This window comes from Nelusetta ayraudi, unplaced genomic scaffold (genome assembly GCF_046127955.1).
Source record: "Nelusetta ayraudi isolate G7.1 ecotype Tasmania unplaced genomic scaffold, CSIRO-AGI_Nayr_v1 ptg000057l, whole genome shotgun sequence".
Lineage (NCBI taxonomy): Eukaryota > Metazoa > Chordata > Actinopteri > Tetraodontiformes > Monacanthidae > Nelusetta > Nelusetta ayraudi.
The window spans coordinates 3,455,519-3,483,141 of NW_027466107.1; the positions used below are offsets into that span (position 1 = coordinate 3,455,519).

At 40.8% G+C, this 27,623-nt stretch overlaps 2 protein-coding genes across 2 annotated transcripts; both read left to right on the plus strand.

Annotated features, from left to right (window-relative positions):
• The first annotated feature begins 459 nt into the window (after window positions 1-459).
• Window positions 460-27,398, plus strand: LOC142896818 (myosin heavy chain, fast skeletal muscle-like). The gene is made up of 40 exons (XM_076038740.1): window positions 460-477; window positions 600-822; window positions 925-1,068; window positions 1,223-1,379; window positions 1,524-1,551; window positions 1,633-1,750; window positions 2,031-2,123; window positions 2,207-2,270; window positions 2,390-2,488; window positions 2,602-2,705; window positions 2,788-2,926; window positions 3,024-3,142; window positions 3,295-3,444; window positions 3,532-3,702; window positions 3,809-4,115; window positions 4,253-4,323; window positions 4,440-4,527; window positions 4,610-4,727; window positions 4,827-4,950; window positions 5,034-5,170; window positions 5,282-5,537; window positions 5,675-5,917; window positions 6,004-6,180; window positions 6,267-6,412; window positions 6,509-6,599; window positions 6,690-7,079; window positions 7,167-7,293; window positions 7,445-7,563; window positions 7,761-7,957; window positions 8,074-8,257; window positions 8,348-8,513; window positions 8,602-8,726; window positions 8,847-9,155; window positions 9,236-9,439; window positions 9,542-9,667; window positions 9,787-9,957; window positions 10,045-10,149; window positions 10,227-10,322; window positions 10,407-10,535; window positions 25,044-27,398. The coding sequence occupies exons 2-40, from the start codon at window positions 619-621 to the stop codon at window positions 25,062-25,064; spliced, it is 5,817 nt and encodes a 1,938-aa protein (XP_075894855.1). The 5' UTR covers window positions 460-477; window positions 600-618; the 3' UTR covers window positions 25,065-27,398.
• Window positions 14,711-24,960, plus strand: LOC142896822 (myosin heavy chain, fast skeletal muscle-like). Its single transcript, XM_076038746.1, has 39 exons — window positions 14,711-14,766; window positions 14,846-15,068; window positions 15,259-15,402; window positions 15,488-15,644; window positions 15,761-15,788; window positions 15,874-15,985; window positions 16,062-16,154; window positions 16,239-16,302; window positions 16,397-16,495; window positions 16,570-16,673; window positions 17,033-17,171; window positions 17,267-17,385; window positions 17,566-17,715; window positions 17,803-17,973; window positions 18,080-18,386; window positions 18,653-18,720; window positions 18,843-18,930; window positions 19,017-19,134; window positions 19,232-19,355; window positions 19,440-19,576; window positions 19,688-19,943; window positions 20,081-20,323; window positions 20,407-20,583; window positions 20,671-20,816; window positions 20,913-21,003; window positions 21,094-21,483; window positions 21,571-21,697; window positions 21,785-21,903; window positions 21,987-22,183; window positions 22,302-22,485; window positions 22,582-22,747; window positions 22,873-22,997; window positions 23,116-23,424; window positions 23,505-23,708; window positions 23,811-23,936; window positions 24,042-24,212; window positions 24,344-24,448; window positions 24,523-24,618; window positions 24,706-24,960. Exons 2-39 carry the CDS (start codon window positions 14,865-14,867, stop codon window positions 24,943-24,945), a joined length of 5,898 nt encoding a protein of 1,965 aa, XP_075894861.1. The 5' UTR covers window positions 14,711-14,766; window positions 14,846-14,864; the 3' UTR covers window positions 24,946-24,960.
• Window positions 27,399-27,623: the final 225 nt, after the last annotated feature.

The window sequence follows — 27,623 nt, forward strand, 5'->3', positions numbered from 1 at the left end:
TAACATGTTGCTTTATTCTTAATCAACATTCTGTTGACATAAAGTAAAATTAAAAAAATATGTTTAACAACAACCTCAGTTTGAAGATTAAAAGTACCAAAGTCTTATTATATATCAATTTCTCTTGCATAAATACACTTGAATGGGTTTACACTGATAAAAACTAAATAACTAAAAGGTCTGGCCTTTTGAATTTTTTAAACATTAAAGTAATTCTGAAAGACAGGCAAGAAAAATCATATCCTTCACACTCAGGTACATTTTTTTAAGCAGCCGTCTACAACATTAACAGGAGAAAAAAAAAGAGGTGATTGAAAAAAAAAACTTTCACTGGCCTAAACATTAATACATATCTGTGAAAACTATACAGTAGCATCTCCTCTTTTCCCCTCTGTTCAATGATCCTTCATTCTCTTGCCACAGCAGCCTCAGTCGACAACACAACAGGTCTGTGCCACTAATTCGGGATAAACAAAGGTGAGACATAATATTTGCAATTGACGTAGTAAAAGGCTGTTTATAGAAAAATATAAAAATTCATTGAAACATGAAAAGTGCCATGAATTGCAGGTAAATCTGACACCCTTTTGGCATTTCAGTCCCAAATAAAGCGCAACCATGAGCACAGACGCGGAGATGATGCAGTATGGGCCTGCGTCCATTTACCTGCGCAAGCCAGAGAGGGAGAGGATTGAGGCTCAAAACACTCCATTTGATGCTAAAACAGCCTACTTTGTGGCCGTCCCTGATGAGATGTACCTCAAGGGTAAACTCACCAAGAAGGAGGGTGGCAAAGCCACAGTTGAAACTCTCACAGGGAAGGTGAGCAATAACATGCCGTCTCTCAAACAGTGAAATGCAAAAAATATTAATTTAAATAAAGGTTGACATTTTTTTTTTTTATTATTTGCTTTGGTTTTAAAGACTTTCACAGTGAAGGAGGATGACATCCATCCCATGAATCCTCCTAAGTTTGACAAGATTGAGGACATGGCCATGATGACCCACCTCAATGAGCCAGCTGTGCTGTATAACCTCAAAGAGCGCTTTGCATCATGGATGATCTACGTGAGTACTTAACCTATTTATTGACATCAATGTACTAGAAATTCTGAGAAACCACTGACTATTTTTCCAGATACACCCAACTACACATAGAGTTCATGATTAAGTTTTAAATACATCACCGCGCAGAATCATTGACGTGGTATTTTTTTTCCAGACCTACTCTGGTCTCTTCTGCGTCGTCGTGAACCCCTACAAGTGGCTTCCTGTGTACGATGCTGAGGTTGTTGTGGCATACAGAGGCAAGAAGAGAGTTGAGGCTCCACCTCACATCTTCTCCATCTCTGATAATGCCTATCAGTTCATGCTCACAGGTAATTTATGTTATGACTTAAAAAAAAATAGAAGGAATCATATTTGTCTTTACGTAAGAGATTAAACAAATGGAGTAATGACAAAAATAAATAATGGCATTGTGATTGTCTGTAATTGAACTAATTTAATTATTGTCATTTCAGATCGTGAGAACCAGTCTATCCTTATTACGTGAGTAATGCAAAAACATTTTAATAATATTAGGAGTGTTGTCATTGTACAAAAGACTTCCTATATACTTCTCTTTTCCAGCGGAGAATCCGGAGCTGGAAAGACTGTCAACACCAAACGTGTCATCCAGTACTTTGCAACAATTGCAGTAGCTGGAGGCGATAAGAAAAAGGAAACAGCATCGGCAGCGAAAATGCAGGTACTGCAGGATTTTAATGCAGGTCATGAATAAAAGAAATGAAGTGAATGACATGCCACAAAGTATTACTATTTTTCCCCCAATGCAATTACTGTAATCAGGACAAAAAAAACAAAAACCATGAAAGAATAAAGAACTCGGCTAAGTTTGAAACTGTGTTTTTGCTCAATGCAGTGATAAAATAAGAAGATGATATTGTTTTACATTGACTCGAAACAAATGATAGAAGAATTATGTATGGATGAATTATTTGCAATGGATATTTTTTAAACCATCTTAGGGTTCATTGGAAGATCAAATCATCGCAGCCAATCCCCTGCTGGAAGCTTATGGTAATGCCAAGACAGTGAGAAATGACAACTCCTCTCGTTTTGTAAGTTTCATCAGGGTTTGTAAGAAATACTTGCTTTTAAAGTTGGAGAACAACAATTCTGATAATTTAACTGCATTATTTAGGGTAAATTCATCCGAATTCATTTTGGAACAAGTGGCAAACTGGCCTCAGCTGATATCGAAACATGTGAGTCTTTTTTGATCACTGATCACGTCAATCAATTTAAATGTTGTTGTTACTTTATGCATAAAAATGCTTTAACTTTATCAAATGTGACTAACTGGATTCTTACTTGTCACTGTTAGATCTGTTGGAGAAGTCCCGTGTCACCTTCCAGCTGTCTGCTGAGAGAAGTTACCACATCTTCTACCAGCTTGCCACTGGCCACAAGCCTGAGCTGCTGGGTAGATTTTGATGAAAAGACTATGATAATAATTTGATAGATAATAACAATGAGGATGATAATATTGGTTTAAAATAAAAAAATGGAATCCTTTTTTTTTTTTTTTTTTTACAGAGAGTCTTCTGATCACCACCAACCCCTATGATTATCCAATGATCAGCCAGGGTGAAATCACTGTCAAGAGCATCGACGATGTGGAGGAGTTCATTGCAACTGATGTATGACAGATGTCCTGTTGTGCATATACTTCAACAGGATAGTTTTTTTTTGTTGTTTAACTCTGTGTAATTCTCTCTGCAGACTGCTATTGACATCTTGGGTTTCACTGGTGAGGAGAAAGCTGGCATCTACAAGCTGACTGGAGCTGTGATGCATCATGGCAACATGAAATTCAAGCAGAAACAGCGCGAGGAGCAGGCTGAGCCTGATGGCAATGAGGGTGAGGAAGGAAATGATATACGCTCAATAGGGTGATTTATGTTTTGTAAATTACAGCCTTATGGATGGTTTGGACATCTTCTGTTCATCTCCCTCAGTGGCCGATAAAATTGCCTACCTATTGGGTCTGAACTCAGCTGACATGCTGAAAGCTCTGTGCTACCCAAGAGTCAAGGTCGGAAACGAGATGGTGACCAAAGGTCAAACCGTCCCACAGGTAAGACCACCTTGGTTGGACAAAATGTGAATATATTTGCAATTGAATATATGTGCCCCGTGACCCTGAGTTGGAATAAGCGGGTATAGAAGATGAATGAATGAATATATGTGGAATTTTGTCAGCCTTTCTTTGAAAATCTTTATTTCTAGGTCAACAACTCTGTCAGTGCTCTGTGCAAGTCCATCTATGAGAAAATGTTCTTGTGGATGGTCATCCGTATCAATGAGATGCTGGACACAAAGAAGTCCAGATCCTACTTCATTGGAGTGTTGGATATCGCTGGATTTGAGATCTTCGATGTGAGCTGTCTCATATTTCTCAAAGACTTTCAGGATTAATCCTCCAATGAAAAGTTAATGACAATAAATATTTTCTTATAATTACAGTACAACAGCTTGGAGCAGCTCTGCATCAACTTCACCAACGAGAAACTGCAACAGTTTTTCAACCACCACATGTTTGTCCTGGAGCAAGAGGAGTACAAGAAAGAAGGAATTGAATGGGAGTTCATTGACTTCGGTATGGACTTGGCTGCCTGCATTGAGCTTATTGAGAAGGTAGGTGTCCATGCTGATAGGTGCAATATTTTCAGATCCAAAATCGTTGGATCCTTGTCTTGATGATATCTTGACTGCAACTTGACTAAATTGAAATTGTTCTCAGCCAATGGGCATCTTCTCCATCCTTGAAGAGGAGTGCATGTTCCCCAAGGCCTCTGACACAACCTTCAAGAACAAGCTGCATGATCAGCATCTTGGCAAGACCAAGGCCTTTGAGAAGCCAAAGCCTGGCAAGGGCAAAGCTGAAGCCCACTTCTCCCTGGTTCATTATGCTGGTACAGTGGACTACAACATCACTGGCTGGCTGGACAAGAACAAGGACCCACTGAACGACTCAGTTGTTCAACTCTACCAGAAGTCTGCTAACAAACTGCTGGCCATGCTGTATGCTGCACACGGTGCAGTTGAGGGTGAGGAACATGAATAAAAAGAACATTGAGTGAAGAAATATTTAGTGCTTATCATTGTATCCACTCCACAAAAACCTTAGTGTTATTTATTTCCAGGTCATATATAATTTTTTTATTTTTTCCCTTATTTCATTCAGAGGCAGCTGGTAGCAAGAAGGGTGGAAAGAAGAAGGGTGGTTCCTTCCAGACTGTGTCCGCTCTGTTCAGGGTATGAATGTTTGATGAACATTTAAAGTGTATTGTTTAGTTTAATTAACTGTAGTCAGGTATGTGAACCACATTCATTTTACAACCCATCACTCAGAAATATTCATCCACCCACAGGAGAACTTGGGCAAACTGATGACCAACTTGAGGAGCACTCACCCTCACTTTGTGCGCTGCCTGATTCCCAATGAAACAAAGACCCAAGGTACGACAATGATGGCACAGCATGTTACACAGTGTCTTCCAAGGTTACCTGGATTTTAATACAATGTGTTTATAATATTCAGGTCTTATGGAGAACTTCCTGGTCATCCACCAGCTGAGGTGTAACGGTGTGCTGGAAGGCATCAGAATTTGTAGAAAGGGCTTCCCCAGCAGAATCCTCTACGGTGACTTTAAGCAGAGGTGCATCTCACAGAATATGATTACATATATGTGATTTGACACTAATATGACTTTGAGAGGTAGTTGAGATAAAATTAACCTCACCACTTTATCATACAGATACAAAGTATTGAATGCCAGCGTCATCCCTGAGGGACAGTTTATTGACAACAAGAAAGCTTCAGAGAAGCTTCTTGGTTCCATTGATGTGGACCACACCCAGTACAAGTTTGGACACACAAAGGTATATTATTTTAGTCAACCTAACAAATTGTACATCCATCAGAAAATCCATTTTTTGTAACCAGACGTTCCCTGAACTGATAGGTGTTCTTCAAAGCTGGTCTGCTGGGTACCCTGGAGGAGATGAGAGATGAGAAACTGGCTGAGCTGGTGACCATGACTCAGGCTCTTGGAAGGGGATATGTCATGAGAAAGGAGTTTGTCAAAATGATGGCAAGGAGGTACAATATTTAAACACTAATTTATCTGAAACGCATTTTCAATGATATAAAATCTTTGAACATCCTGAAAATCCTTGTACAGAAGTGGTGGTTCCATGTATTTCTTTTCAGGGAAGCTATCTATAGCATCCAGTACAACATCCGCTCATTCATGAATGTCAAGAACTGGCCTTGGCTGAAACTGTACTTCAAGATCAAGCCTCTTCTGAAGAGTGCTGAGACTGAGAAGGAGCTGCAGCAGATGAAGGATAACTATGAGAAGATGCAATCAGACCTGGCTACTGCCCTGGCCAAGAAAAAGGAGCTTGAGGAGAAGATGGTGTCCTTGCTGCAGGAAAAGAATGACTTGCAGCTGCAAGTGGCCTCAGTAAGTAGATAATAATAGACTTCTCACAGACAATTTACAACTTGCAGTAACGTCCAACAGAATAAAAGAATGAAATGAAAATATTATTCCAGTCAAAGACAGAAAGGTAATTTTTGAATATTTTGCATGGAAATTAGGAAGGCGACAACCTCTCTGATGCTGAGGAGAGATGTGAGGGTCTGATCAAGAGCAAGATTCAGTTGGAGGCCAAACTCAAAGAGACATCTGAGAGGCTGGAGGATGAAGAGGAAATCAATGCTGAACTGACTGCCAAGAAGAGGAAGCTGGAGGATGAGTGCTCTGAGCTGAAGAAGGACATTGATGATTTGGAGCTCACCTTGGCCAAAGTGGAGAAGGAGAAGCATGCCACTGAAAACAAGGTTACAATTATTTCAAGCCAGTATCATTCAAAACACACTACACTGAAGCGAATGGCTGAAACAACACACATTTCACATTGTCATAGGTGAAAAACCTGACAGAGGAGATGGCATCTCAAGATGAGAGCATTGCCAAGCTGACCAAGGAGAAGAAAGCCCTCCAAGAGGCCCACCAGCAGACACTGGATGACCTCCAGGCAGAGGAGGACAAAGTCAACACTCTGACCAAGGCCAAGACAAAGCTGGAGCAGCAAGTGGATGATGTAAGGAAGAAAATATTGTATCAGCACTGATGGGTTTTTTGAATTATGTTCCATGACACAAATGTGTTGCTGCTGATTTCACACAGCTTGAGGGATCACTGGAGCAAGAGAAGAAGCTCCGCATGGACCTTGAGAGAGCCAAGAGAAAGCTTGAGGGAGATCTGAAACTGGCCCAGGAATCCATAATGGATCTGGAGAACGACAAACAACAATCTGACGAGAAGATCAAGAAGTAAAGTTTCTCTTTTTCACTATTTCACACATTACACTCAATGAAAGATTTATTGACTTTGACAGCATAACCCTTATTATTCTATTGCACCTTCAGGAAGGACTTTGAAATCAGCCAGCTTCTCAGCAAGGTTGAGGATGAGCAGTCTCTTGGTGCTCAGCTTCAGAAGAAGATTAAAGAGCTCCAGGTAATGTCAAAAGTCAACATTTATCTGAACAACAAAAGTTAATTCAAAACTTCCTGAAGTTCATAATGGTTTCTCCCATCCAATCTCCAGGCTCGCATCGAGGAGCTGGAGGAGGAAATTGAGGCTGAGAGGGCTGCTCGTGCCAAGGTTGAGAAGCAGAGAGCCGACCTCTCCAGGGAGCTGGAGGAGATCAGCGAGAGGCTGGAGGAAGCTGGTGGAGCAACAGCAGCTCAGATTGAGATGAACAAGAAGCGTGAGGCCGAGTTCCAGAAGCTGCGTCGTGATCTTGAAGAGTCCACCCTGCAGCATGAGGCCACTGCATCAGCCCTTCGCAAGAAGCAGGCTGACAGCGTTGCAGAGCTGGGTGAGCAGATCGACAATCTGCAGCGCGTGAAGCAAAAGCTGGAGAAGGAGAAGAGCGAGTACAAGATGGAGATTGATGATCTTTCCAGTAACATGGAGAATGTGGCCAAATCTAAGGTATGTTTTTGGACTGGGTGGTGAGCTCACAAATGTGAAAACGTACTTCCAAATATGACAAAAAAAAATCCTCATAATGTTCTTTAGGGCAACCTGGAGAAAATGTGCAGAACTCTTGAGGATCAGCTGAGCGAACTCAAATCCAAGAATGATGAGAATGTTCGCCAACTGAATGACATCAATGGTCAGAAGGCCAGACTCCAGACAGAAAATGGTGAGTCAGTTGTATTTATCTGGTAAAAAAAAAAAAAAGGTGTGGATTGTTTTTACACTTAAACGTAAAGTATGTATTTTTCATAAAACAAATTCATAAAAAGTACTTTGAGCATATATAAGTAAAGTAAAAAAAAAAATCTGTTATCCAGGTGAGTACTCACGCCAGCTTGAGGAGAAGGAAGCTCTTGTTTCTCAGCTGACCAGAGGCAAACAGGCCTTCACCCAGCAAATTGAGGAGTTGAAGAGGCACCTCGAGGAGGAAGTGAAGGTAGGAAATTCTGAGAATATTTCAGGCCCTTTACAATGTTTCACTTTTGGGAAAATAAGAGAATATTATTTTCCTGACCTGCTATCTTCATTAAGACTTAAAGTGTGCGTGAGCTGCCAAGTTCATGCCAAAATTTGACAGATGATATACTAGGTACATTATTATATATTTTTTCACATGAATTGTGTGCTCAACAGGCGAAGAACGCCCTGGCCCATGCAGTTCAGTCGTCCCGCCATGACTGTGACCTGCTTAGAGAGCAGTATGAAGAGGAGCAGGAGGCCAAGGCTGAGCTCCAGAGAGGAATGTCCAAGGCCAACAGTGAGGTGGCTCAGTGGAGAACAAAATATGAGACTGATGCCATCCAGCGCACTGAGGAGCTGGAGGAGTCCAAGTAAATCAGAATTTTTACTATTTCTCCAACGCATACATTTGATGTGTCGCAACTGATAACTTAATAATTTTGAATGCAATTAATACTGATAAGCAAAAATCCTCAAATGACAACAGGAAGAAGCTTGCTCAGCGTCTGCAGGATGCTGAGGAATCCATTGAGGCTGTGAACTCCAAGTGTGCCTCCCTGGAGAAGACCAAGCAGAGGCTGCAGGGTGAAGTAGAGGACCTGATGATTGATGTGGAGAGAGCTAATTCTCTGGCTGCCAACCTTGACAAGAAGCAGAGGAACTTTGACAAGGTAACAAAGAAGAAAGATGACAAAAACTCATTTGAAACACCATTGTTTCTAATGTTTTTAAAAATAATGAATTGACCTTTACACCTCTAGGTCCTGGCAGAGTGGAAGCAGAAGTACGAGGAGGGTCAGGCAGAGCTGGAAGGAGCTCTGAAAGAGGCTCGCTCTCTCAGCACTGAAATGTTCAAGATGAAGAACTCCTACGAGGAGGCACTGGATCATCTGGAGACCATCAAGAGAGAGAACAAGAACTTGCAGCGTATGCCAACTTCTATCACAAGGCAAAGCAAGATTTCGAAAACAATCCTTCAAGGTCCAATGTTCTTTTTGTTGAATTTGTTCAACAGAGGAGATCTCAGACCTGACTGAACAGATTGGTGAGACTGGAAAGAGCATCCACGAGCTGGAGAAAGCCAAGAAGACTGTGGAGACAGAGAAGGCTGAGATTCAGTCTGCACTGGAGGAAGCTGAGGTAACCGGATTACATTATAACACCACTGATTTAGTAACAAAGCAGCCACTTATTGTTTTGATTTGCTTTTTGCACAAAATAGTGTTCACTGTGTTTCTGATTATTTTTTTTCTTAACTAGGGAACACTGGAGCATGAGGAGTCCAAGATTCTCCGCATCCTGCTTGAGCTCAACCAGGTCAAGGGTGAGGTTGACAGGAAGCTGGCAGAGAAAGATGAGGAGATGGAGCAGATCAAGAGGAACAGCCAGAGGGTGATTGACTCCATGCAGAGCACCCTGGATTCTGAGGTCAGGAGCAGGAACGATGCACTGAGAGTCAAGAAGAAGATGGAGGGAGACCTGAATGAGATGGAGATCCAGCTGAGCCATTCCAACAGACAGGCTGCTGAGGCCCAGAAACAACTGAGGAACGTCCAGGGACAGCTCAAGGTAGACCTTTAAGCATTATCTTTGTTTAGATATTGGGTGGGAGAAATCAGCAGAAAGTTAAGATTACCATTTTGCAACAGGATGCCCAACTGCATCTTGATGATGCCGTCAGAGGACAGGAGGACATGAAGGAGCAGGTTGCCATGGTGGAGCGCAGAAATGGTCTCATGCTGGCTGAGATTGAGGAGCTGAGAGCTGCTCTGGATCAGACAGAGAGAGGACGCAAAGTGGCTGAGCAGGAATTGGTCGATGCCAGTGAGCGTGTTGGACTGCTTCACTCTCAGGTTTGGTTCCTTTTAAATACAAGAAATTACATCACACAGAATAGATACCTCATAACAATCACTTTCATTCAGCTTTCTCTCCCTTGAATTTTTTATCTGCAGAACACCAGCCTGATGAACACCAAGAAGAAGCTGGAAACTGACCTTGTCCAGGTTCAGGGTGAAGTGGATGATGCTGTCCAGGAGGCCAGAAATGCCGAGGAGAAAGCTAAAAAGGCTATCACTGATGTGGGTTTACATTTGATATTTAGTGTCATCTACCTGTATGCTTTTAAAAGTGGCAATCTTTTATCACAAATACATGTAAATAAATGAACCATATACTTCAATATTATTTCACATTTTAGGCTGCCATGATGGCTGAGGAGCTGAAGAAGGAGCAGGACACCAGTGCTCACCTGGAGAGGATGAAGAAGAACCTGGAGGTCACAGTCAAGGACCTGCAGCACCGTCTGGATGAGGCTGAGAACCTCGCCATGAAGGGCGGCAAGAAGCAGCTCCAGAAACTGGAGTCCAGGGTATCAACATCAAATAATTAAAATCTGTGATTAAAGAAAACACTAGACTTCAGTATCTAAAATATTAAACGGCTTTGTCCAACTCAGGTGCGTGAGCTGGAGGCTGAGGTTGATGCTGAGCAGAGACGTGGAGCTGATGCTGTTAAAGGCGTCCGCAAATATGAGAGGAGAGTGAAGGAGCTGACCTACCAGGTAGGTTATCTTTAATCTTCCTGTAATATTACTTTTAAATATGATTTTCCTTCATTTACAAATTTAAATGTGTACAGACTGAGGAGGACAAGAAGAATGTGAGCAGGCTTCAGGATCTGGTGGACAAACTGCAGCTCAAAGTCAAGTCTTACAAGAGACAGGCTGAGGAGGCTGTAAGTCAAAAAGCAGATTTACAACATTATAAAAACCCCTTTGAAACATGCCAAAACTCTGAATGTTGTGATTGTTTCACACAGGAGGAGCAGGCCAACACTCACATGTCCAGATTCAGGAAGGTTCAGCATGAAATGGAGGAAGCCCAGGAGCGCGCTGATATTGCAGAGTCACAGGTCAACAAGCTGAGGGCCAAGAGCCGCGATCACAAGGTTTGTGGGTTGATAAAAGATCATCAAAATATTTCAGAAAGAAAACATAAACAACTCACTAACAGAACAACACATCTTGTATTGTAGATTTGTATTTTTGAATTGTTCTAGTCTTACTTGCATTACTCACTTTATTGCTGTACTAATCAGTTCATATTTTCCCCTTTTTTTCAGTCCGACTCTGCTGAGTGAATGTCTTTATCAGTTGAGACCTTTCAACAATGAGTTCATAAAATATGAATCAGTGTTTTAGGGTAACTTTATATAAAGATCATCACTGCATCAACATCTTGCCTCTTGTCTGTTATTTGCTTTGTGACAACTCTGGTTTTCAGAGTGAGCGGTTTAAATCAAAGAAGAACAATATGCCGTAAGAAATTACTCTGATTTCTGTACATAGTCATACTAAGACAAACCATGAAATGGCATTTTCTTCACTTCAACTATCAATTCATTGATCCACCGATTTCTTCTTTCAAGCACAAAATGAAATTAATACCACACATCACATTTCTCCTTCTCTATTACATAGGTCCATGCAACACATGCCTGCACAAGAAAAAATAAACCTAGCTTAAGACTTCACACTCATCAACGAGCAGCCTCTGAAAAGGCATCTGTCCGAGAGGAGTGGTATAATTCTCTCAGTGCTCCTCAAAGATTCCTTTTTTTAATTCGAAATCTGTTATTTCTCACTTAGTATTTATTTAAACATTATTAAAAGTTATTAATCTAATTTAAAATAATAAATGATGCAGCAGAGGGCTAAAGTTGCCTGCAGTTCTTTGGTGTGGCATGCAGCAGGGGAAAAATAGATGTTGGTTGCCAGGTCATGTAAGTCTTTGCACTGTGTCCTGCAAGAAATCAAATCCTGACTTGGAATCTTGGTGAAGGATGAGACCTCCAATGGCTTTGTTTCCATGGTTAAATGCCAAACATTAAAGAAACAACATAGGCAACCCACTGGTCCGAATGATTACACTGGGTTACAAACAAAAACATTTTGTAAGTTGTCTATGTTTTTTCAGCTGAATTAGGACCATTTTGCACTGCTGAATCCAAAAATGACATCCATCAAGTCAGGTTTTAATGCTAATTTGATTTTGAAAAATCCGATCTTCTGGCTAAATTGATTACATTTTTATGACTTTATCAGTTGATTTTCATGCATATTTCTCATCCCAAAAAGGTTTTAGGAGAAAAAAATTGTTTTCTAACAGAACGTATTAAATGTTACAACATTCAATTTCTGTAAATTGAATAATAGACATTGATTAAGGTAAGTACATACAAATTGAATGTTACATCGTCATTGTGCAAATTCTGTAGCTCAGTTGGTAGAGCTGGCTGCGAATTGATGATCAATGGGTTTGTAGGTTCAAATCCGACTCCAACTGTCCACATGCTTAAGTGTCCTTGGGCAATTGCTCCCAATGGGGCGAGGCAGTGCCTTGCATTACAGCAACCACCCATTGGTGTATGAGTGTGTGTGTGTGTGTGTGTGTGTGTGTGTGTGTGTATGGGGGAATGAGAGGCCAATGTAAAGCGCTTTGGGGTACCGTGAAGGTACTGGAAAAAGCACTATATAAGTACAGTCCATTTACGATTTCTTCTGGAACAGTGGAGGAATCTTTGTCACTGATGTTAGGAAGTTCTGTTTTCATCACAGTGAGCTACAGGACGATTCAAGACCAGGATACTTGAGACTGCTTCGGTCTTTCTGGTGATCCCAGTCACATCAATAGTGCAGAAGTAGCAGTCAGTGACATGATTTGTCGGCACCCTCCAAACCATGCGAATTCCAAACTTCAGACAGACTTGCATACTATGTGTGGCGCCCAAGCTTTATCCTGGTCAGCAAGTTTAATACCAAAATAAGCATGGTAAGCATGCTTTATGAAACTTGTGACTAGATTCCTGTTAGGAACAACAGATGTAGCAGAATATGTCAGGCTTATTTTTGCAAGATCTTCTAGTCGAAGCCATTTCATTCACTTGTAATATTAAAAAAACAAAAAGTCATAATTAGTCATAATTGACTAATTGTTTTATTAATAATATATTGCAAAATCTTCAGATTTTGTTGATTGCAAGAAATATCAAAGAATTTTGCATCATATGACGTGAAAATACCTGTACATGTAAACAAAATCGTCAAAAAACAAATACGTAGCTTAGTTCAGAAAGTTGACCTGACTGAGCAAAACCAATGTGATTTTTATCCTAAATCTACTAAAAAAAAACAAACTTAAAGAATAAATTTGGTGTTGACCAGTGTTATAAGTCTAATTTTAGATTAAATACGTTTCCAGGTTGCTGCATTTTAAAATCTTAAAATGTTACATCAGTGAATATACAACATTAAGCTTTGCATGTCCAAGAAATAACAAATTTTAAAGTAAGCATCGCCCATAAGTCAACTCAAAACTGGAACTGACTAGACTGAAAAACATATGTGCAAATTGGTTTCAAATTCTAAATGTGTGCCTGTATAGTTTGTATTTTCTTTTTTTTTTTCTTTTTGAAGGGTGGGGATTCACTCAGACATGGCAAAGTTGCCGTGCAGAACCTGGGCCATGACGGCTGTGCACTTTATGTGGTTCATTACTAGATACCACCTTCATATCAAATGTGGCATGGATAAAGTTCTTTTTTGTTGACGTAAAACTTATTTTGGATATGCCAGCTGCAAGCTGTAGCCATCTCCATTTAGGGTTTTATATAACAGCTGATTAAACTTATATGGACAGTACTTCATTTTATTATGGGAATATGAGATGTGCCAGTCTCCTGTAATTGTAGACTACAAGCATTTCAGTGTCTTTCCAAAACGAAGTATTGCACATGGTCCTCACATCGCACAAGTGTTTGATGTGATGTAAAATCTATTAATAAAGTGGTCAGATTTTCATTTATGAGGTCAAATAAAGCTCAAACCAAAACACGCAAACCAAAAAGTACAAACGTAAGCACAACTTGGATTTATGAGTGAAGGATGTATGTTATTTTTCAATTAACATGCTGACCAGTGCAATTATTTGGGCTGAAGTTTCAGAGATTTTAAATATGCAAAGTCTCTGCAACTGAATACCACTGTACCTATTAGACCCCCCCCCCCCAAAGCTCCCCACTAAATTAAAAAAAGATTTCTCATGTTCACACCATATTTTAACTTCAGTGTCTTTCACATCATCATAATGACTGCAGTTGCAGTCAAACTATTGAACTGTTTAATACTCATGACCACTCTGATGCTTGTAAAATGTGTTGATTTGGCAAACTCTTAAAAACTGTAAGGTGTTGAAAATCAACTTCTTCAAAAAATAAGACAATTAAAAGGTATAAACTAAAAAGCACATAATCTCAGGGTATTGAGATTTATTTTTGTTATTATGTGCATTCATATGTTATCAACCCCAGATTTTCTGTCATTCCTCCTATGTTTAAAATTAAAGAGACAGTCTTTATGTCTAAATTAGTTTATGTATATTACAAATTCACAGAAACCAAAATGTTTTGATCAGGTGAAACAAATTATTAACTTCCCACTAAAACTGTCTAGACATTATTAATGAATCCTGCTGTAATAGAAGAAATACCTCTATCATCTCCTTAAACGTCACAACCATAAAAAAGTCAACAAGATGAATGAGGCGATGCCCAAACTGGGAGACTGAGTGTAGCTGACCATGCACTCCCACCCTGTATAAAAGTGGCATCACTGGACCTGCCATTAACTGATAGGCTGCTGCAGAGGTAAGTGCATTTAATCTAACCTACATTTTATAGACATACATTCACATGTTTAAATACATTTTGTAATGTGTTTTACATGAGTATTTAAAGTTACAATGTGGATGAATATATTCTAAATAACTGTAAATGAATTAACCATTGGGTTGGTTATGTAGTTGTCAGTGCACAAAGTTAGCCAAATGCAGCAGCGTTAACATGTTTCCCACATCTTTTGAAAAACGGATCAAGCAACTCACATAACGTCTGGTTTAACAAAATGTACGCTGAATGCTTAATAGAGTAACTAACTGCGTGGATGTCAAAACACATGATTGTAAACAATTTGATCAGATTGTTAGATACATTGTTAGATTATTTATTGGATAAAGAATAGTTTAAAAAATTGAAATGAAAAATTGAAAATCACGTTTTTGATCTTATTATAGCATCTTGTGACTTCGCTGGAGGCTGCTCAACACATTCTTTCTTGGAAGAGGTGATGTATGTCTAGATATAGATTTCTGGATGAATAACATTGCAAGTTCCAACAGAAAGAAGACCTGTTGTTTTTTCAGACACATCTAAGCCGCCACCATGAGCACAGACGCGGAGATGGAGCAGTATGGCGCGGCCGCCCTATTCCTCCGGAAGTCCGAGAAGGAGAGGATTGAGGCCCAGACTGCTCCATTCGATGCCAAGTCCGCCTTCTTTGTGATTGACCCAGATGAGATGTATGTGAAGGGTAAACTCATCAAGAAAGAGGGTGGCAAGGCCACGGTTGAAACAGACGGAGGAAAGGTATATTAGTTGCTTTTTTTTAAATCTGACTTTGTAATTATTGTTTATGTATGTCATAAACACCTTGTTCAAATCTATTAGATTTATTTCATTTTATTATTTTATAAAATTGTATTTTATTAGATGACTGCTGATCTAAATTTCATTAATTATGATATGACATAGATATGTTCTTGAATTTATTATACAGACGGTCACTGTAAAAGAGGATGACATCCATCCCAGGAACCCTCCTAAATATGACAAGATTGAGGACATGGCCATGATGACCCACCTCAATGAACCTTGCGTGTTGTATAACCTCAAAGAGCGTTATGCATCATGGATGCTCTACGTAAGTCTAATTTTCCTTATCTATAAGACCTGAATAATTAACAGCGATATGCAAAAAGATGGTAACCTAAGATCAATTGTTCCAGACCTACTCTGGCTTGTTCTGCGTCGTCGTGAACCCCTACAAGTGGCTTCCTGTGTACGATGCTACGTGCGTAGCAGCATACAGAGGCAAGAAGAGGATTGAGGCCCCACCCCACATCTTCTCCATCTCTGACAATGCCTATCAGTTCATGCTCACTGGTAAGATCAAAGCTATTGGGTCTTCAATGGAAAAATTTGAACCTGATCATGACACATTTTTATAATTGAAATCAGCAAAGAAATTCATGTGATGTGTGTGTTCCCCCCCCACTCAGATCGTGACAACCAGTCAATCTTGATTACGTAAGTATAAAATGAATTTAAGGTAAAGCTTTCTATGCTTTATGACAACAAAGGGAATTCTGAAAAACTGTTTCATCTTCCCCAGCGGAGAATCTGGTGCAGGAAAGACTGTCAACACCAAGCGTGTCATCCAGTACTTTGCAACAATTGCAGCTATTGGATCTAAGAAGGCTGAGGCAACAGCTGGCAAGATACAGGTATGGTTGATTAAAGTAAAAGATGTTGTAAGAAGATAGAACTGTATTGAAGATTTTCTCTTAAATTCTGTCACAGGGCTCTCTTGAGGACCAGATTGTTGCAGCTAACCCTCTGCTGGAGGCCTATGGTAATGCCAAGACTGTGAGAAATGACAACTCTTCCCGTTTTGTAAGTACCAATACAATTGTAGAAGGCTGAAAAGATATTTGGATGAGTGCATGAATAATAATAATATTACTTGTGACCGTGCAGGGTAAATTCATCAGGATCCACTTTGGCACCACTGGCAAGCTGTCCTCAGCAGATATTGAAACATGTAAATTGAGCTAAGCCATGACTCAGTGCATCTGAGTTTTGCCAAACATTTAGTTAAAAATAGTGCAGTTTTCAGTTATACATCTTCCTCTCAGATCTGCTGGAGAAGTCCCGTGTCACCTTCCAGCTGTCTGCTGAGAGGAGCTACCACATCTTCTACCAGCTGATGACCGGGCACAAGCCTGAGCTGCTGGGTAGGTGAAATGAATACTAAAAGTATTGTAGTAACTAAAGACCTGTTGTAGAAAACTCTCTGTTGGTTTTTCAGAGACTCTTCTGATCACCACCAACCCCTATGACTATCCAATGATCAGCCAGGGTGAAATCACTGTCAAGAGCATCGACGATGTGGAGGAGTTTGTGGCAACTGATGTGAGACGATGGATGGACTGCACTTATATAGTGCTTCTCTAGCACCTTCGCCCCAAAGCGCTTTACAAAGGCCTCTCATTCACCCATTGACACACATATTCACACACCAATGGGTGGCTGCTGCCATGTAAGGTGATGCCTAGCCCCATTGGCAGCAATTTAGGCTTAAGTGTCTTGCCCAAGCACACAACGACAAACTAGGATGGAGCGGGATTTGAACCGCCAACCTTTCATTCAGTCATTGCACAACCCGCTCTACCTCCTGAGCGACAGTCGCCCCCCACAATAATTTACTATTTATCATGAACAGGAAATGTCAAAAGATGTTTCGTGTTGACAATGTATAATTCTCTCTGCAGACTGCTATTGACATCTTGGGTTTCAATGGTGAGGAGAAAGTTGGCATCTACAAGCTGACTGGAGCTGTGATACATCATGGCAGCATGAAATTCAAGCAGAAGCAGCGCGAGGAGCAGGCTGAGCCTGATGGCAATGAGGGTGAGAGATGATACATGCTCATTAGGACTATCAATGTTTTGTAAAAAAAAACAGCCTTATGGATGGTTTGCACATCTTCTGTTCATCTCCCTCAGTGGCCGATAAAATTGCCTACCTATTGGGTCTGAACTCAGCTGATATGCTGAAAGCTCTGTGCTACCCAAGAGTCAAGGTCGGAAACGAGATGGTGACCAAAGGTCAAACCGTCCCACAGGTAAGACCACCTTGGTTGGACAAAATGTGAACATGTTGAAAGAAATGTAGAAGTTTGTGACCATTGCTGGTAAGCACTCTTGTGACAATAAAATGATAATTGATATAAAAATAAAAGACAGTTTCCATTTAATTTTGCTCAAAAACAAATTGATTTAAACTCCTTCATTAAAACTTCTAGGTCAACAACGCGGTCAGCGCTCTGTGCAAGTCCATCTATGAGAAAATGTTCTTGTGGATGGTCATCCGTATCAATGAGATGCTGGACACAAAGCAGGCCAGAAACTACTTCATTGGAGTGTTGGATATCGCTGGATTTGAGATCTTCGATGTGAGCTGTCTCATATTTCTCAAAGACTTTCAGGATTAATCCTCCAATGAAAAGTGAACGACAATAAATATTTTCTTATAATTACAGTTCAACAGCTTGGAGCAGCTCTGCATCAACTTCACCAATGAGAAACTGCAACAGTTTTTCAACCACCACATGTTTGTCCTGGAGCAAGAGGAGTACAAGAAAGAAGGCATTCACTGGGAGTTCATTGACTTCGGTATGGACTTGGCTGCCTGCATTGAGCTTATTGAGAAGGTAGGTGTCCATGCTGATAGGTGCAATATTTTCAGATCCAAAATCGTTGGATCCTTGTCTTGATGATATCTTGACTGAAACTTGACTAAATTGAAATTGTTCTCAGCCAATGGGCATCTTCTCCATCCTTGAAGAGGAGTGCATGTTCCCCAAGGCCTCTGACACAACCTTCAAGAACAAGCTGCATGATCAGCATCTTGGCAAGACCAAAGGTTTTGAGAAGCCAAAGCCTGGCAAGGGCAAAGCTGAAGCCCACTTCTCCCTGGTTCATTATGCTGGTACAGTGGACTACAACATCAGTGGCTGGCTGGACAAGAACAAGGACCCACTGAATGACTCAGTTGTTCAGCTCTACCAGAAGTCTGCTAACAAGCTGCTGGCCCTGCTGTATGCTGTAGTCGCTGGAGCTGAGGGTGAGGAGCTTGAATAAGGAAAACACTGACTGATGCTATTTACATACAATACTACAAAAATGCAGATTATTTTGATTCTAATTCTAAAATGTACAAATGCAGATTATTTTGAATGTATTTCTAAAATGTACATATGAGTTTTAATTGGGTCATGTGACAGAGTTGCACAAAATATCTTAAGATACTTAATTCTCAAAACATTGAAAGAGTTTGAGTGTTATTTTATAATATGTATTAATTTTTGTATTATATGACATTTTCAATAGAGGCAGCTAGCAAGAAGGGTGGAAAGAAGAAGGGTGGTTCCTTCCAGACTGTGTCTGCTCTGTTCAGGGTATGAATGGTTTTGTGCAAGTTGCATATGTGTCAGGAAAACTGTCCAATCATGTAAATACAATTTACATCATCCATCACCATATTAATTTAAAACCCATCACTCTGTTTATCCACCCACAGGAGAACTTGGGTAAACTGATGACCAACTTGAGGAGCACTCATCCTCACTTTGTGCGCTGCCTGATTCCCAATGAAACAAAGACCCCAGGTAAGACAACCATGAAACAGTCATCACTACAATGTGTTAAAAGCCATGGAAAGATATTTTCAATACAATGTGTATACAATATTCAGGTCTCATGGAGAACCACTTGGTCATCCACCAGCTGAGGTGTAACGGTGTGCTGGAAGGCATCAGAATTTGCAGAAAGGGCTTCCCCAGCAGAATCCTCTATGCTGACTTTAAGCAGAGGTGTGTATCACTTTAGAACTTGAGTTGTCTGATTTGTAACTAATGTGAGAATAAGAAATAGGGGAAACTAAACAAACCTTTTCACTTTATCTTACAGATACAAAGTATTGAATGCCAGCGTCATCCCTGAGGGACAGTTTATTGACAACAAGAAAGCTTCAGAGAAGCTTCTTGGCTCCATTGATGTGGACCACACCCAGTACAAGTTTGGACACACAAAGGTACACACTTGTACCTTCAAGTCAAGAGTCAAGTTGTTCATTGTTGAGAATGTCTTTTTAACTGGATGTTGCCTGAACTGACAGGTGTTCTTCAAAGCTGGTCTGCTGGGTACCCTGGAGGAGATGAGAGATGAGAAACTGGCTGAGCTGGTGACCATGACTCAGGCTCTTGGAAGGGGATATGTCATGAGAAAGGAGTTTGTCAAAATGATGGCAAGGAGGTACAATATTTAAACACTAATTTATCTGAAATGCATTTATAATGATCTATAATCTTTGGACATCCAGAAAATCCTTGTAAAGAAGTGGTGGTTCCATGTATTTCTTTTCAGGGAAGCTATCTTTAGCATCCAGTACAACGTCCGCTCATTCATGAATGTCAAGAACTGGCCTTGGCTGAAACTGTACTTCAAGATCAAGCCTCTTCTGAAGAGTGCTGAGACTGAGAAGGAGCTGACGCAGATGAAGGATAACTATGAGAAGATGCAATCAGACCTGGCTACTGCCCTGGCCAAGAAAAAGGAGCTTGAGGAGAAGATGGTGTCCTTGCTGCAGGAAAAGAATGACTTGCAGCTGCAAGTGGCCTCAGTAAGTAGATAATAATAGACTTCTCACAGACAATTTACAACTTACAGTAACGTCCAACAGAATAAAAGAATGAAATGAAAATATTATTGCAGTCAAAGACAGAAAGGTAATTTTTGAATATTTTACACGGAAATTAGGAAGTCGACAACCTCTCTGATGCTGAGGAGAGATGTGAGGGTCTGATCAAGAGCAAGATTCAGTTGGAGGCCAAACTCAAAGAGACATCTGAGAGGCTGGAGGATGAAGAGGAAATCAATGCTGAACTGACTGCCAAGAAGAGGAAGCTGGAGGATGAGTGCTCTGAGCTGAAGAAGGACATTGATGATTTGGAGCTCACCTTGGCCAAAGTGGAGAAGGAGAAGCATGCCACTGAAAACAAGGTTACAATTATTTTAAACCAGTATCATACACACACTATACTGAAGAGAATGGCTGAAACAACACACATTTCACATTGTCATAGGTGAAAAACCTGACAGAGGAGATGGCATCTCAAGATGAGAGCATTGCCAAGCTGACCAAGGAGAAGAAAGCCCTCCAAGAGGCCCACCAGCAGACACTGGATGACCTCCAGGCAGAGGAGGACAAAGTCAACACTCTGACCAAGGCCAAGACAAAGCTGGAGCAGCAAGTGGATGATGTAAGGAAGAAAATATTGTATCAGCACTGATGGGGGTTTTTGAATTAAGTTCCATGACACAAATGTATTGCTGCTGATTTCACACAGCTTGAGGGATCACTGGAGCAAGAGAAGAAGCTCCGCATGGACCTTGAGAGAGCCAAGAGAAAGCTTGAGGGAGATCTGAAACTGGCCCAGGAATCCATAATGGATCTGGAGAACGACAAACAACAATCTGACGAGAAGATCAAGAAGTAAAGTTTCTCTTTTTCACTATTTCACACATTACACTCAATGAAAGATTTATTGACTTTGACAGCATAACCCTTATTATTCTATTGCACCTTCAGGAAGGACTTTGAGATCAGCCAGCTTCTCAGCAAGGTTGAGGATGAGCAGTCTCTTGGTGCTCAGCTTCAGAAGAAGATTAAAGAGCTCCAGGTAATGTCAAATGTCAACATTTATCTGAACAACAAAAGTTAATTCAAAACTTCCTGTAGTTCATAATGGTTTCTCCCATCCAATCTCCAGGCTCGCATCGAGGAGCTGGAGGAGGAAATTGAGGCTGAGAGGGCTGCTCGTGCCAAGGTTGAGAAGCAGAGAGCCGACCTCTCCAGGGAGCTGGAGGAGATCAGCGAGAGGCTGGAGGAAGCTGGTGGAGCAACAGCAGCTCAGATTGAGATGAACAAGAAGCGTGAGGCCGAGTTCCAGAAGCTGCGTCGTGATCTTGAAGAGTCCACCCTGCAGCATGAGGCCACTGCATCAGCCCTTCGCAAGAAGCAGGCTGACAGCGTTGCAGAGCTGGGTGAGCAGATCGACAACCTGCAGCGCGTGAAGCAAAAGCTGGAGAAGGAGAAGAGCGAGTACAAGATGGAGATCGATGATCTTTCCAGCAACATGGAGAATGTGGCCAAATCTAAGGTATGTTTTTGGACTGGGTGGTGAGCTCACAAATGTGAAAACGTACTTCCAAATATGACAAAAAAAAATCCTCATAATGTTCTTTAGGGCAACCTGGAGAAAATGTGCAGAACTCTTGAGGATCAGCTGAGCGAACTCAAATCCAAGAATGATGAGAATGTTCGCCAACTGAATGACATCAATGGTCAGAAGGCCAGACTCCAGACAGAGAATGGTGAGTCACCTCTATTTTCAAAAATATATAGAATAAAGGGGAACCCTCTTATATGAAATAAGACATGACTGTGTTTCTGTGATACAGGTGAGTTCTCACGCCAGCTTGAGGAGAAGGAAGCTCTTGTTTCTCAGCTGACCAGAGGCAAACAGGCCTTCACCCAGCAAATTGAGGAGTTGAAGAGGCACGTTGAGGAGGAAGTCAAGGTATGAAAGTATGATTCAGTTTAGTTTCAAAACTAACAAGTGGATTAAACCATGTGGCTGACAATGAATTGTGTGCTCAACAGGCGAAGAACGCCCTGGCCCATGCAGTTCAGTCAGCCCGCCATGACTGTGACCTGCTCAGAGAGCAGTTTGAGGAGGAGCAGGAGGCCAAGGGTGAGCTCCAGAGAGGAATGTCCAAGGCCAACAGTGAGGTGGCTCAGTGGAGAACAAAATATGAGACTGATGCCATCCAGCGCACTGAGGAGCTGGAGGAGTCCAAGTAAATCAGAATTTTTACAATTCCTCCAACACGTTTGATGTGTCCTAACTGATAACTAAATAATTGTCATGCAATTAATGCTGATAATCAAAAATCCTCCATTGACTCATGACAACAGGAAGAAGCTTGCTCAGCGTCTGCAGGATGCTGAGGAGTCCATTGAGGCTGTGAACTCCAAGTGTGCCTCCCTGGAGAAGACCAAGCAGAGGCTGCAGGGTGAAGTAGAGGACCTGATGATTGATGTGGAGAGAGCTAATTCTCTGGCTGCCAACCTTGACAAGAAGCAGAGGAACTTTGACAAGGTAACAAGAAACCTTCAAAAAAAAAAAATCGGCTCTAAATTGCCTGACTCACAAAACAAAGTTTATCTTGTTTTTCCATTATGCTCATTCATTTAGGTCCTGGCAGAGTGGAAGCAGAAGTTCGAGGAGGGTCAGGCAGAGCTGGAAGGAGCTCTGAAAGAGGCTCGCTCTCTCGGCACTGAACTGTTCAAGATGAAGAATTCCTACGAGGAGGCACTGGATCATCTGGAGACCATCAAGAGAGAGAACAAGAACCTGCAGCGTATGTCTACCTTTCTCATTCACTATTTCACCATCCAACCCATCTACGTGGTCTACTTAGTGTGTTGTTTCAGCTAAGCCAGGATTTCAAGAATATGTTTTTCTAATATACTCATTCATTCATAGAGGAGATCTCAGACCTGACTGAACAGATTGGTGAGACTGGAAAGAACATCCACGAGCTGGAGAAATCCAAGAAGACTGTGGAGACAGAGAAGGCTGAGATTCAGTCTGCACTGGAGGAGGCCGAGGTAACATCTGGATTACAGTTGGAGACCAGTATTTAGTAAAAAAGCAACCACCAATTGGCTTTTTATTATATGGCTTTGCACAAAATAGGTTTCATTCTGTCTCTCACTTTTTATCTAGGGAACACTGGAGCATGAGGAGTCCAAGATTCTCCGCATCCAGCTTGAGCTCAACCAGGTCAAGGGTGAGGTTGACAGGAAGCTGGCAGAGAAAGATGAGGAGATGGAGCAGATCAAGAGGAACAGCCAGAGGGTGATTGACTCCATGCAGAGCACCCTGGATTCTGAGGTCAGGAGCAGGAACGATGCACTGAGAGTCAAGAAGAAGATGGAGGGAGACCTGAATGAGATGGAGATCCAGCTGAGCCATTCCAACAGACAGGCTGCTGAGGCCCAGAAACAACTGAGGAACGTCCAGGGACAGTTCAAGGTAGACCTTTAAGCATTATCTTTGTTTAGATATTGGGTGGGAGAAATCAGCAGGAAGTTAAGATTACCATTTTGCAACAGGATGCCCAACTGCATCTTGATGATGCCGTCAGAGGACAGGAGGACATGAAGGAGCAGGTTGCCATGGTGGAGCGCAGAAATGGTCTCATGCTGGCTGAGATTGAGGAGCTGAGAGCTGCTCTGGATCAGACAGAGAGAGGACGCAAAGTGGCTGAGCAGGAATTGGTCGATGCCAGTGAGCGTGTTGGACTGCTTCACTCTCAGGTTTGGTTCCTTTTAAATACAAGAAATTACATCACACAGAATAGATACCTCATAACAATCACTTTCATTCAGCTTTCTCTCCCTTGAATTTTTTATCTGCAGAACACCAGCCTGATGAACACCAAGAAGAAGCTGGAAGCTGACCATGTCCAGGTTCAGGGTGAAGTGGATGATGCTATCCAGGAAGCCAGAAATGCTGAGGAAAAAGCCAAGAAGGCCATCACTGATGTGGGTTTGCATCCTTAGCTCAGAAATTTCGAAAACTTACCTGACCAACATCTGCAATTCACTGGCATTGAAACATTAACCAGAAACCAAACTCATTCATGCCAGGCTGCCATGATGGCTGAGGAGCTGAAGAAGGAGCAGGACACCAGTGCTCACCTGGAGAGGATGAAGAAGAACCTGGAGGTCACAGTCAAGGACCTGCAGCACCGTCTGGATGAGGCTGAGAACCTCGCCATGAAGGGCGGCAAGAAGCAGCTCCAGAAACTGGAGTCCAGGGTATCAACATCAAATAATATAAATCTGTGTTTAAAGAAATTACTATACTTTGATACCATAATAAACAGTTTTATAGATCTCTGTCTAATTTATACAGCAATTTTAATGACTCATTTATTACTACCACTCAGGTGCGTGAGCTGGAGGCTGAGGTTGATGCTGAGCAGAGACGTGGGGCTGATGCTGTTAAAGGAGTCCGCAAATATGAGAGGAGAGTGAAGGAGCTGACCTACCAGGTAATTATCCTTTATTTTACCCTGACATACTTTTGAATTATGCTTTCTTTATTCACAAGTCTGAATTTTTGCAGACTGAGGAGGACAAGAAGAATGGAACCAGGCTTCAGGATCTGGTGGACAAACTGCAGCTCAAAGTCAAGTCTTACAAGAGACAGGCTGAGGAGGCTGTAAGTCTGGTTACTATACCAATTGCTTAACTTTATTGACTTAAAATTACCATAAACAACTGTTTACATTTCAAAAACCCTTTGCAGGAGGAACAGGCCAACACTCACTTGTCCAGACTCAGGAAGGTTCAGCACGAGATGGAAGAGTCTCAGGAGCGTGCCGACATCGCTGAGTCTCAGGTCAACAAAATGAGGGCTAAGAGCCGCGAAGCTGGAAAGGTATATTTTTCATTCTTTTTGCACCAGTTCTTACATTCAATCATAGGAAAAGAGATACACCAAAATATATCCAGTGCGATTGCCTCAGTACTGACTATCTTTTCATAAGATTGATATGATATATAAAATACGACTGGATTCCTGGCTGTAATTTAGGCTGTTTTGTAATTGCTGTTTCATGTTCTCATGGTTCTTTTTCTTTTCAGGGAGGTGACCACGCTGAGTAAAGTATTTAAGCCAGCACACAAGCTTCAAGAGTTTCAGAGTTCATACAATATGAAAATGCTGTAAATCTTGATTAAACGATTCTCATGCATCTTGGTTTTCCAGCCTCTCTATTGTTACATCCACTAAATCTAAGATACTCACTTCTGAGGACACAATCACGTGGCCCATGAAGTTTTCAATTTTAGAGTGATTGGAGTGATCAGAGGTCCTACTATACTGTGAATGTCACTTGATACACATCCCAGCATCACTGGGATTAAAAGTATAGTTACTGTGTGGTGATTGTGTAAAACAGCATCACATTCATCATATTTATGCTCATACACAAATGAAAGACAATTCTCTGTACAAGTTGACACAAACTGACTACAAACATACTGAGATCAAACACATGAGGGCATATATCACTCGAGACTTGAGAAGCCCCCTTCGTGCATTTGTACAATCCAAGGAACTCAGACTTACTAATTCCTTTCCACTGATGCCTATCCTCTTACCCTCTGTGGAAATGTGTGGTCATCAAGTACTCAGAGATACCAAGTCTAAAAGCTGATATTGTTTCTTGGTGGCCCACAGGAATTTACAGTGGATTTGCAACCACCTCATGGAAGAAAAATAGCCAGCAACAGTGTTTTGTTAATGCTTATACGCTCTGGCTTTATGTCTAGAATCTTTTTTGTTGTTGTTTGTTTCTGTAAACTGAATACCCCATATTAAGCTAAATTCATTTTATCAATGTGGCCTAATAATGTGACTTCAGAATGTCAATGAACTCCTGAGAAATGGTAAAAGGCCATCCTTGACTTCCATAACCGATTTTCTGTTACACATGGAAAAAAGCCATTGGTGCCTCAACAATCTTCAGTGACCTCTGCAGAATGCTGAAGTAAACTCACTCAATATCAGGATGTACATGGACACAACAGTTAATCTTAATCCATGAAAAGTGAATATATAACCTATAATCACATAACTAGTGTGATAATGGAAAACTCCTTTTTGATAGATATTGTTGTTCTAACCAACAAAAAAAGTGAAAAGATTGGTTGCATTAACCTAACAACAACAAAATGTCATCGTGCAAAAATTAGAAGACCGACTGCATATAAAAATAATCTGATGAATAGAAATCATTTTCTTTAATGCACTCTTTACACACACTTTAGAAGTCTTGAGCAGAAGCAAAAGCTTAAGTGTCACTTGAGGTCAGACTCTGGGATGTCTTTCTATTTTTGATCACGCCGTAGGCCGACCACCTTACCTTAATTGAAAATCTGGGGAGTCATCAAATAAATAGCACTGGCCTCTTACAGTGTCTTACATATCTTAAACAGATTATATTATACATATATAAATATAAAGTTTAATACATGTAGTAAACAAAAAATACATAAGTTCCAATTAGTTAAGCTAGTACTTAGTCAAAGCTGTTTCAGAACACACATTGGAGTGTAGACGTTTAACAATCATTTCAAACTGCAAATTTTCAATGCTTTCATTTGAAAGTATTTTTGTTTACAAGAGCAAAAAGACATTACAGCAAGTTTTAATAATCTCAAGGTGAACATCACTGCTGACCTTGTCATAGCATCACAGCATTTCACGTGTTTGTATTGGAGATTGACACGTTTAAAGGGACCACTCTGGACAAAGCAATGAGTTGGAGGTGATGTTAAAAACCTCACCTAAAGGGTTGAATTTATTCACACTGAAGAACCTGCTTCAAATGTCTTATTTCATTCAACATTCTTGAAACCAGTCAACAAATTTTTTGCAAAGAGAAATTACTTTGTCAATCACAGTCTTACTCAGACATCATAGGGATTGAGATTTGGGATGGTTTGGAGTTTGCCGGTTAATTCCAAAATCAGGACCACTGTACAAAGAATAGAAATATATTTAATTGAACTGTAAAATAAAAGAGGATTTTTGCAGAAAATAGTTTAATTGATGATTCATTTAAGTAGACCAGTGGTTTTTGACTTTCATGATTTAATCCCTTCTTATATTTTACCAATAGCTTTTTAAACTGCTACTTTAAGAATTTATGATTTCTGCCAAAAGCGCATTACACATCAAGCCCTATATTTTGTTTGATTATGCTGAATATACTACTTCTAGAAAAACTTGGCTTGTATACAAATAAAGCAACACCGTCACTTTCCTGATTTGGTTGTGACTGCTTAATGCCATGTGTCTTCTCAGCATTTCCTCTGTTATTGCCTTACCATGAGCAGAACTACAATGAGCAAAGTGCAGAATTCATAGTACGTTCTGTGTGGCTGACAGTGGCTACTAGTGACTAAGCAAGATTACGTAACTGCTCTGGGTATATATATATATATATATATAAAAAAAAAATCAAATAAAAGTCAGGATTTTGATAAGCCCCATCTCTTACATTCAAAATATGGCGTGAACAACTTTGAAAGTGTCCTATAAATATATCCTCCTCTCTTTGCCAGATTTGAATCTTAGCTAGATTTATTTTTGACCACAGTAATACCTCGTGATCCACCAGTTGGATATCAAATATTAAACTAAGTCTGTCTGCAACT